Below are 11,382 nucleotides of genomic sequence, written 5' to 3'. Positions count from 1 at the left end.
GCCACCCAACAACAGCCAGAACACCCCTCCCCACTACTGAGCCTAGTTCTCTTCCTGCTGAAGATATGTGAGGGAGAACACGTATAAGCAGCTAGCTGCCCAGTTGATTAATCTGTGACAGTCCTTGAAGTTTTCCTCTTTGCCAGATACTGTGATTATCAGCTCCCCTAACCCTAAAAGGGAAATTCCTCCTTGCCTCTCTAAGATTCCTGTTCCTATATGGTCCAGAAACGTAATTCAGTTTGAAGATGATTTATTGGCAGATTTGAAAAAGCAGATGTGTAGTTGAAGCATATGCATCTCTGGCTGTTTCCCTAGGATTTGGACCAGGGGGTTGGGTCAGCTGTGCTGTTGTTGATGTGTTCTCTTTCGTGATTAGAATTGACTAGTTTAACCTTGGAAATCACAGGTTGTGATGTTTGTTTTAATTCTAGAGTCACTTTTATGAGATGGGCAATTTAAATTTAAATGCCATGGCAAAAGACATACGGGATGCCTCCTGCAGTGTTGGGTGGGCTTTTCTCCAAAGGAACCTGCTGAAAGAGTGACCAGAACGGTCATTTGAAATGCACAGATAAATCCTTGGCCAGACTGGGAAATTATAGTCGTAAGTTCTGTCCTGTCTCTGTGCAACAGCTTCTTACTCGAGGAAGGCAGAGCAAGAGACCCTAAATAGATCCTCTAGAATCGGGAGCCTGCTCTGTGAAGAGAGAGAGACTATTCAGGAAGACAACCTGCTGAGAGAGGCTTTTCAGTTTAGAGAAATCTTTCCTACCTATGTAGCCTCACCTCCTGGAAAGGCTGTGGTCCTGGGTACTGGGGGAGGGAGGGAAGAGGTTTCCATGGCACTCTGAATGGTGCACTCAGGTGCACTGAGGAGAAAGTGGAGCCACTGTGTTAGGAGAAGTTTTTAGTGACTTTTGTTTCTCAAGTTTTAGATTTGGAGTATGAAACCTGGAAAAGGGATCTCTTTAGATAACAGGGTGCAGAGCTGACTGAACAGGAAATCCTATTCTGTTTGGCTTTGGTAAAGAGAAGACTTGGAAACCCAGAACAGATTGCACAGGAGAAAATGTTCGGAAAGCGGTGATTATCTGAATTCCATTTCTGAAATTGACCTGGAGGCCTCCAGTTCTCATTGCTTGGCTAATCACCTAAAGTCTGTAAAGGGTATATTTCAATCTCCTGGAGCAGAAGGCATCTCTTTCCCTTGTTCTCCTGCGGTTTCCTGGCCAAGCTCTCCCCCATGCTTCTCCAGGCTCCACAATTGGTCACCCATCATGTCTTGTTCCTGAACTTCTGGTGCAGGCGGGGAGTCTCCATTGCTTTGTTGGTCGGAGGGACTTGGGAAGCCAATGGCTGGTTCATTTGGCTCAGGAAGTGCCCACAGGACTGGACCATCTTCTTCACTGACAGCAGTAAGGAAGTTTGGTTTCTCTCCCTGCCGGGGAGGAAGAAACAACTCTGAAGGCTCCAATAATCCATCCCAGTTGAAGTCCTGAGTCTCCAAGATACTGTCCACCATTGGCACTACCTGAAAGGAGAATAGCAGAGGAAATCAAGAAAGCTTTCCAATTATTAAGATAAGGAACAAGGTAACTGACATCTTCCACAGACAAAAGAAAGATGAAAAAATGGAGTTAGATCAGGCCAAGTTTAGTTTAGTTTCCTTTTCCTACCATGGCTAACAAGATACTTTTAGAATAGAAACAGGTGTACACTATTTGCAGCTTATTATCTAATAAGAGATAAGAGTGGCTCAGGGGCTAGGACGTTGAACTTGTCGATCGAAAGGTCAGCGGTTCGAATCCCTAGTGCTGCCGTGTAATGGGGTGAGCTCCTGTTACTTGTCCCAGCTTCTGCCAACCTAGCAGTTTCGAAAGCACGTAAAAATGCAAGTAGAAAAAATAGGGACCACCTTTGGTGGGAAGGTAACAGCGTTCCGTGCGCCTTTGGCGTTGAGTCATGCTGGCCACATGACCATGGAGATGTCTTCGGACAGCGCTGGCTCTTCGGCTTTGAAATGGAGATGAGCACTGCCCCCTAGAGTCGGCAACGACTAGCACGTATGTGTGAGGGGAATCTTTACCTTTACCTTATCTAATGAGAGAGAGCTAGTTTGGTGTAGTGGTTAAAGCATCAGGCTGGAAATCTGATATCTGGGTGACCTTGGGCCAGTGATTTTCACTCAGCCCTAGAAAGGAAGCAATGGCAAACCACTTCTGAAAAATCTTGCCAAGAAAACTACTGGGACTTGCCGAAGCAATCTTTGAGAATGGACACACACAAAAATCTACTGAATACAGGGATTCAGATAAGGCTCAACCAGACAAAGGGTGAGAACAGCTAGATGCAACTCTTGTGTCACTCAAGAGTTGGTAAAAATGTGGGGATTTCTAGTGGGGATCCATGGTGAACTAGTCATCCCAATCAGTGGTGGGTTCTAACCATGTTACCACCGGTTTGCTTCGCGCAAGCGCATTGACTGACTGAACAGCTGAGGCATTGCAATCCGCTGTGCCACGCATTTCAGCTGGGCTAAAAGCAGAGGAATAAAGGTAGGTATAGCGCAGGGGCGGGCGGGACGGCCCAGATGACGGTCGGAGTGAACCGGTTCGCCGTCACTTCAACTTCTCCACTACCGGCTCTCCCGAACCGGGGAGAACCCACCACTGATCCCAATAGAAGTGGGATGGCATTGCAGCAGAGATTGGTTGCCAAGCAACAAACTCTGGCCAGTGAAGTCTTTTTTGTTAAAGGAGAGATTGTTAGATTGCCTACTTGTAATTGAGACAGCTGCTCCTCGTAAGTAGACTGTAGGAACTGACATTTTATGGTTAACTTATGACTTAAGTGTTTGAGAGTTGAGGGATTTCAATCAAGCTCACAGCTGTAATATAGTCTATGTGGACACAAAGTCCATTAAGTCTATTTCTTAATAATTTTTGGAAATAATTGCTTTTCAGCTATTAGGAACCAATGGTTTGGCATGTTTTATAGCACCAGGTGAGTTTCCGTCAATCCTTCACAAAAGTTTTAAATACAAGCTTAAGACTTTAAAAAATGTGGAATAAACAGCAAAAGGATGATTAGAACATTGATTTTGGAAAAATCACAAAGGGACTAAGAGTTCAGATAGTATTGATATAAGATTTTAAAATTAATTATAACAAACCTTCCCATGGGAAAATGCTGTTATTTTGAATTCTAAATAACCCTTGAAAGGATGGGACTTAAAAGGTTGGACACTACAGAGGGACCCAGAAAGAACTAAAGATTATAATTAAAAGAAAAAAACATTTACATTTGATAAACTAATTTAGAATAGAGCACTACTTTGACACAAGACATACTGAGGGGACATTGGTGAATAATGCATCCAGAAGTTACTTTTAAGAGTGGCTACCATTATAGACTGTCTTTTAAAGATGTTATTTAAGAGGAAGAAATTTTACCAGACAAGACTGAGACTGATCTGAAAATGGATTTGAAGATGAGAGGCTACAAAAATGATATGGAAAAAAATGCTGCACTGGAAATGCAGATACCACCAGCTGATACCTTAATGGTTAAAAGGAATAAACAGATAACATAACCAAAAGTATGACTTGAATAACTTTGCTATATTAGGTTTACAAGAAACCTATTAACATTTTGTGAAAAGTGACAAAGCAAAATAATAAGAAATCAAGTTCTATGACATAAGTAAAAAAATAGATAACCAAATAATAACTCTGATACGACTTCTTGGATGTTTATGGACTAGGAATGAATGATGAGGTTTTAAGAATTTGTTTATAGGTAAGAGATCAATATGGGAAGATACCATCTTAAGAGAAGGTGGTAACTTACATACTTGTTATGATGAAGGGAGAAGTCATTTGTTCATACAGTATATATTTTTTATTTTCTCTTCTATATTCTTATGGTTTTAATTTTGTTTCTATTTTGTTTCTTCTTTTCTACATTCTATTTTTTTAGCTTGCATTAGTTTTTATCCTTAATTGTAGTTTAATACAAATTATTATTGAAAAAAAGAATTGGCAAAGATGCCAACCTTACCGGAGATTGAGGAATAAAATGTGCCTACCGTGTCTGGTGCAGGCTCTCCTTTTGCCTGTTGGGACACCAATTCACTCAACAGTCTCATAAATTCCAGACCATCCAAGTGCCCACTTTTGTCATAGTCATGAAGAGCAAAGAGAAGCAAGAGCGCTAGAAAGAATCGGAATGGAGAAGGCATGCATAGTGAACCAAAAAATAACAGAGGCCAACACTGTTCCTAGTGGAAGCTACTGATGGGATGTATTCTCCATTTTATCGGGGTGCAGGATGTGGAACAATGGATTTAAGCTAAAGCATAGCAGATGTCAATCTTTGCAGCACACTAGACTAGAAAACTAGTGCTACTTTTATTAAAGACTTATAGTACAGGTAGTCCTTGACTTACAACTTTTCGTTTAGGGACCGGTCAGTTATGAAGGCACTGAAAAAGTGGCTCACACCCAGTTCTTGTACTTACAACTGTCATAGCATCCCCATGGACATGTGATAAAAATTTGGGCACTTGGCAATTGGCACGTATTTACGATGGTTGCGTATGATCCTGGGATCATATGATCGTCTTTTGCCCCAGCCAGCTTCCAACAACAAAGTCAATGGGAAGAAGTGGATTCATTTCACTTAACAATTGCAGTGATTTGCTTAACTGTATCAAAAAGATTATAAAATTGGGCACGACTCAACAACTGCTTTACTTAGCAATGGAAATTCTGGTCCCAATAGTGGTCATAAGTCAAGGACTACCTGTAACACAACCTTGCAAGCCAGAAAGTGCCCCTCCCACCCTGCCATTATTTATAAAATAACTAAGAAGGGTCAATTCTGAGATGTTTTCTCTGATTACATTTCTTCTTTGGACTCAGATTCTTTTAGTTCCTCAAGGATATTCTCACAGTCCATTACGGCAGACTCCCAATGAATGTCAGCAAGAGCTTCTTAATACCTTAATAAGAGCATCTGACAGTGGATCAAATTCAATAGAGATGTGAAGGGACTCCTCTATGACAGGGGTCTCCAACCTTGGCAACTTTTAAGACTTGTGGACTTTATCTGGGAGTTGAAGTCCACAAGTCTTAAAGTTGCCAAGGTTAGACCCCTACTCTATGAGATTGGACGGTCATCTGGTAAGAATGCTTTCATTTGGATTCCTGCATGGAGCAAGGGGTTTTGATTCTACGACCTGAGACACTTCCAACTCAATGATACTATGAATGCTAACGTTTTTTCCTAAACAACATTCCCACCAAACCCCACTTTTCTTGATCACTGGGAGGCGGCATGGCTAAGGAATCTTGTTTCCTCTCTCGCAGTGCAATCCCAGATTCTCTTGCGTAGTTTAAAGACCATTCTTATTTTGAGGAGTTTAGCAACATGTTTTGATTTCTCCTTCCTATTAAAAAAAAAAAGAATCTAGAAGTGGAGAGCTCATTCTGAGCTAAGCCGGTTTTTCTTCACTCTTGCTTGCTGAATCAGAGGATCTTCACATAGCTGCGAACCTGTGAAAATCTCAGAATTTCAGTTCCCGTCCCAGAGGTCATGTGCCATCCAGCCAAAGGTCAGATCCTGCAGTTTCATGACCACAGCAGAGCCATGAAATCATGATGCCAGGTACTAATAAAAACCTCGGGATTCCTGTTATTCATTGGGAGCGTCTGCAAGAACCTAACATTGGGTACCGTGGAAACTGGCAGCCCTCATGGTATCTCTGCTGTTGTTATTAAGGAGCTCCTGATAGGGTTTTTTTTTTTTAAATATCGAATGTATTTACTGCCCATCTCGTGGTTCAGTTTGTAGGAGATTTGGGTTTCATCTTCCTTGGTATGTGTGCTTTTTATATTATGCCTTTAAATCTGTTGCTTGAGCTAAGGAAGCTTAAAATCCCTTTGTTTACTGATGTCCTTACTGTCTCTGGATCCTAAAAACCAATTGCCTGGTACCCAATCACTGCTCTGACACTTGCTGGTCCGGGCTTGCCTGATTTCTGCTAGGGCTTTTAAAAAAATAAAGATTACGTTCACTGCATTTTCATTTATACGCCAACTGTGAGGTTTAAAAGCATTTTCTGATGCTTAGCAAAGTTGGGCTTGCTGGTTCATGAGTGGGAATTTATGCCTGGAAATATTCCATGCCTGTCTGTCTACTGCTTAATTGGCATAACAGGAGCAAGGCAGGCTGTAAACATCACAAGCATCAATTTCCAAATTTAGCATAACAGAATGAATCTCTCCTGAAAGGCAGCATTTATATCCATATCAGCACCAACAACAGAAACAAACCTATAATCCATTACAAGAACATTTCATTATCTCCATGTCCAGGAACATCTCTGATTGCTGGAGAGGAAATTGGGTACCTCTGTATAAGGTTTGCTGAATTCCAGTGATCCTGGGCACTCTCTGCCACAGGAAATCTGTGCCTAGCATAATTTGTTTCATGTCTAACATTTATTAGCCATTGATACATTTCCAAAGAGAGCTAGGTGGGAGAGACTCTTTTAAAGCAGGGGTCACCAACCTTGACAACTTGAAGCCTGGAGGACTTCAACTCCCAGAATACCCCAGCCAGCAAAGGGAAATTCTGGGAGTTGTCCTCCAGGCTTCAAGTTGCCAAGGTTGGAGATCCCTGCTTTAAAATATTCTGGTTCTATCTGGGAGAACAAGCATAGGAAAGGGAGTTCTAAAAACTCTGAACTGTCTCCAGTACTCTGCAAATCATGTAAAGGAGACCCCAAAAACAAAACTGGGTTGTTGTTTTTCTTCTGTCTTAAGGAGAACAGAGGAAAGGAAAAACATCCAGCACAACCTCAGCCATCTAACTGTACGGGGCAAGCTGGGGATTTATGTTAGGCTCCAGTTTCACTACATAATAATAGACTTTGCACGAGTGGGTTCAGACTGACCACAAGATTAAAAAGTGAAAGCAAAATTACCCGTTATCAGAGATGGCCACGTTGAATCAGATAACATCTCAAACCATTGCATAAGAAACCACCACCTTTTACTTGCCTGTCAGGGCCAAGCTTGCTGTGATCAAAAATATATTTTTAGAGGGAAATGGTGATTGATTATGCTTTGCATTTTAATGAAACTTGAGGGGTCAACTTCAAAGAAGGTGGAGAAATATCTACTGACTCAAAAAAAGCTCTGCCTTCCAGCAGAATAATTTGAAGGAGACAAATTGATAACAGAAGCTGCACCTTTTCTGCAGTCAAGCTGTCTGATTTCAAAAGATGTTTTCTCTTTGGTGAAAGATATCCGGGCAGCTTATATAATTGTTTTGCTTTATTTATTTGCTCTGACAATGTTTCTCTCAATCTGTAAAATTAGCTGTTGTGGACTCAAAACTTACGTTGTTTTTGTTATGTGTTGTTATTTTCTCAGATAATTCTGTATATTTTTTTGCTGGAACACCTTTTCCAACTTCAAAAGGGAACTCTTGCATTGCTAGCATTGGAACACATTTTAAATGTGTGCTTAAAACTATTCTCTTGTTTTCTAGAGTGAGGAGCTATCAGTTGCCCTCTCAACATGCATTACATAGTAAAGGTCTTACCCTGTTCCCTTGTCATGGTAGCAGGATCCCCATTCAACTGCCCAATATTCTCCAGATAATCTTGGAGCACCCTAGAACAGACCAAGCCATGAAACATTATGTTGCCATGATGGAACAAACCACAGCACAAAAATATTGACCATCTTGCAGGACAAGATAGCAACCATTGCAACAGAGAACAATGTAGCTCTCGGAATCAGTGAGTGGGAAGATGGGCAATCAAAGTCATTAGAGCCTCCAATCTTTTTTCTTGGACACCTGCCCAGTCTCAATGGTGCAAAGAGGACACACTTCAAACATTCAGATAAGTTTTTAATCCCCAAGTTCAGCCAACATACTAAATCCTAAATCTGAAGGAACAAAATGCAGTTGCTGTGTTCATACTCCATGCTATGCTCAGATAAATAAATGATGTGTTCCTGATATCTAAGATAATAGTTGAGGCCCTACAACTTGCTAAACTGTAAGTTCCCAAGCTCCCATTTTGGTCTAGGCTAGTAAGTAGTTTAAATCCAGATAGTATATGCCTGATTGATTATGAACATTTACGTTGGCAGGCCAAGGCCAAGCAAATCTAAAAGGTCCCCAAGTTCAACTGGAATACACAAATTACTTGAATGTGGAGATGGAATCTTTCCCTGTTATTTTAGAGAGGAAATGGAAATGGAATGTCCTAGGAGGGAAAGGGAAAGGGGCAGAAGGACAATCAGCCAACTTTCTTCCAAATTTTGGACTTCTTATCATATGTAGCAAAAGGGCTGAATTTTGGGAGAGGCACACCTGTTGGATGGCATGTACTTACTTTAGAGAAACTTGGCTTGGGTGCAGAGGATTCAGGATGGCTTGATCCATGGAATCGTGGGGGATCTCTGGCCTAGAAGACATAAAAAGAGCGGGGCAGGTATAAAGACAATCACCTCTGCTGAACGGAAAATTAAAACTAGGCGGTACCTGCCACTGCTGTTCTTTGGTGCTGCCCATCTAGCCGGCACAATGAAGAGCCAAACTGCTAGAAATAGCCCCTTCATTCTGGTCCTGGTGGGCAGGGATGAGACTCTTTAGTTCACCTTCTGTAAGACACCGGAGGTAGAAATATCTCTCTGGAATGGAGACCGCTCCCTGCAAAGACAGAGATGTCTATGGCACTCCGGGAACACTGAGGTTCCTGTTGCACATTGTGGGTTAGCAAAACCAAAGTTTCCAGCCACAGAAGACAGACACTATCATGACCCGTCCATCTGGAAGGAAAGCCGGTCTGGTCTGATTCGCCACCAAGTGCAGTTATACTGCCTTTAAGAACAGCCAGCCCATAATTCATATCCTTAGTACCTTTTACTAACCTGAATCAAGCAGGGAAGCAATATTTCATTCTTCCTTCCCACACATTATTCTACATTCCAGGTCACCTCACCCCTTTCATGCTGTTCCCACACATTACCTGTCAGAAGATGGGGTGCAGCAGTAGCACAGATTCTAGCACACCCTTTCCCACATTCAGCTGCAGCTAAGGGGAAATACATTTTTCCCAGGATGTTCTCTCCCGTCATTCATTGCAAATAGAAAACTAACCCGCTACTAGAGAGACAGACTGCAGCAGAGCCCGTCAGTTACTCCATGAATTTCTCCACATTTTGCTTTAAAGTAGATAGAAATGGTTAAAAAGCATGTCTGACCTGCAGGTGGACGTGGCACAGGCTTCCCTATCTTTTCCCACTGCTAGTACTCCAGCTGCAGGGAACGCAGCCAGCGAGGTGGGGATAAAAAAAAACAACCTAGCGGCCACCAGCTCTTGCCTCCACTCCTGCCCTCAAGGACTTCGGGCCGGAGAGTCCGATGATGCCATCTTTACTCCCTCCGTTGCACACCCCATTCTGCAGGGCAGCCCTCACCCTCTGCGGGGCAGGGAGTGGCACAGCAGCAGGGAGCAACGCCGTTGAGCATGGATCTCCTCCTCCGGTTACCAAATTCTCCGCGGATCCGCGTGTGGGGTTTGGGCGAGGTGAGGGTAGAGAGAGGCCTTCTCTTTCTTCTCCTGGCGCAGCCGCTTGGCAGCGCCGGTTGGTGCCCATCGGCCGCAGTCTCGGGGCCACGTGGCGGAAAGGCGGGTGTTGGCTGACACGTTCATTCCCGGCTCTCTCCCCCTTCCGAGTTCTAGTATTCCTCTAGGGCAGGTTTGCTTTGTTGCTTCCCGCGCTCTTTGCAAGGCGGTCCCTGGGGAGGATCTACAAAGCGCTGGGAACCACAAAGGGAATCGCTCGCCCCAAAGGGCCTTCAGAACGATCTCTTGTCGTGAATCCTGGATGGGGGAAAGGAGAAAACTGCGGGGAGCATCTTCTTTCCAGTTCCACAGAACTCCGGAGATTATCACTCCGGGGTATGCCTGCCCTACAGAAGGAGCACTGATAAAATTTCCTTTTGCAGTTCCTCTGCTTTTGAACTCAAGGAGCCACGGGTGGGTGGATGAAATTAAGAAAGGAAATTTTATTTTTGAGTAGTAGGGCTGGCTTGTGTTCAGAACACTTACATACCCTAAGCCATATCCACATCCTTTACAAAATTTGTAAAGGAATGTAATAGAATAGAATAGAATTTTTTTTTTATTGGCCAAGTGTGATTGGACACACAAGGAATTTGTCTTGGTGCATATGCTCTCAGTGTACATAAAAGAAAAGATACGTTCATCAAGGTACAACATTTACAACACAATTGATGGTCAGTATATCAATATAAATCATAAGGATTGCCAGCAACAAAGTTACAGTCAAACAGTCATAAGTGGAAAGAGATTGGTGATGGGAACTATGAGAAGATTAATAGTAGTGCAGATTTAGTAAATAGTTTGACAGTGTTGAGGGAATTATTTGTTTAGCAGAGTGATGGCCTTCGGGAAAAAACTTCTTGTGTCTAGTTGTTCTGTTGTGCAGTGCTCTATAGCGTCATTTTGAGGGTAGGAGTTGAAACAGTTTATGTCCTGGATGTGAGGGATCTGTAAATATTTTCACGGCCCTCTTCTTAATGCAAATCTAAGCTACAGTTCTATAATACATATTGAAGAGAGAGAGAGAGAAAGATTGAACTATACGCTATATATCTTCCCTTTGGGAAGAGTGAGTCCCTTTGGGGTGAAACATGGACACTAACCTCACAATCAGTACAAAAGCTACAAGTGGCACAAAGAGCCATGGAAAGATACATGCTCAGCATGACAGGACAAGATAGAAAGACCTGCACGTGGATTAGAGAAGAAACAAAAGTGTACGATATCATCAGAGTAAAAGAATTGAGAAACGGGCGGGCCACATAGCAAGAAGAACTGATGGCAGGTGGACCAAGGCAGTCATAGAATGGATCCCACATGATAAAAAGCATCCAGGAAAGAGACCTAAAACAAGATGGGTTGACAACATCAGCAAGTATTGAGGGCCCAATTGGCAAAAGAAAGCTCAGAACCGTATTGGTTGGAAACAAGCGGAAGAGGCCTTCATCGTGCAGTGGATAGACAATGGCTAAGATGATGATGATGATATATTAGTGTATAGTTCAATCTCCCTATATATATTAAACTATACATTACATTCCTTTACAAATATATGGATATAGATAATTTTGTAAAGGGATATAATGCAAACCTAAGCTATAGTTCAATATCTATCTATCTCTCTATCTATCTATCTCTCTCTCTCTCTATCTATCTATTTATCATCTTATCTAATCTAGCCATCTAGCAGATACATATGTATCATCTATCTAACTATAGCTTAGATTTGC

The 11,382-nt window shown here is 42.4% G+C and overlaps 1 protein-coding gene across 2 annotated transcripts; it reads right to left on the bottom strand.

Annotated features, from left to right (window-relative positions):
* Positions 1–236: 236 nt before the first annotated feature.
* On the bottom strand, positions 237–9,870 carry CGREF1 (cell growth regulator with EF-hand domain 1). 2 transcript variants are annotated; one of them, XM_058164673.1, is made up of 6 exons: positions 9,408–9,870; positions 8,566–8,733; positions 8,417–8,488; positions 7,615–7,685; positions 4,091–4,215; positions 237–1,534 (listed from the first exon to the last, which is right to left on the bottom strand). In XM_058164673.1, the coding sequence occupies exons 2-6, from the start codon at positions 8,640–8,642 to the stop codon at positions 1,178–1,180; spliced, it is 702 nt and encodes a 233-aa protein (XP_058020656.1). In that variant the 5' UTR covers positions 8,643–8,733; positions 9,408–9,870; the 3' UTR covers positions 237–1,177. The 2 variants fall into 2 exon arrangements, with proteins under 2 accessions (XP_058020656.1, XP_058020655.1); XM_058164672.1 differs by having other exon boundaries at positions 9,288–9,868.
* Between the last annotated feature and the right edge of the window lie 1,512 nt (positions 9,871–11,382).

This window comes from Ahaetulla prasina, chromosome 1, assembly GCF_028640845.1.
Source record: "Ahaetulla prasina isolate Xishuangbanna chromosome 1, ASM2864084v1, whole genome shotgun sequence".
In the NCBI taxonomy this organism is placed as follows: Eukaryota; Metazoa; Chordata; class Lepidosauria; order Squamata; family Colubridae; genus Ahaetulla; species Ahaetulla prasina.
Note: the sequence above shows the minus strand (reverse complement) of the source record. Positions and strands in the feature narration are given on the sequence as shown.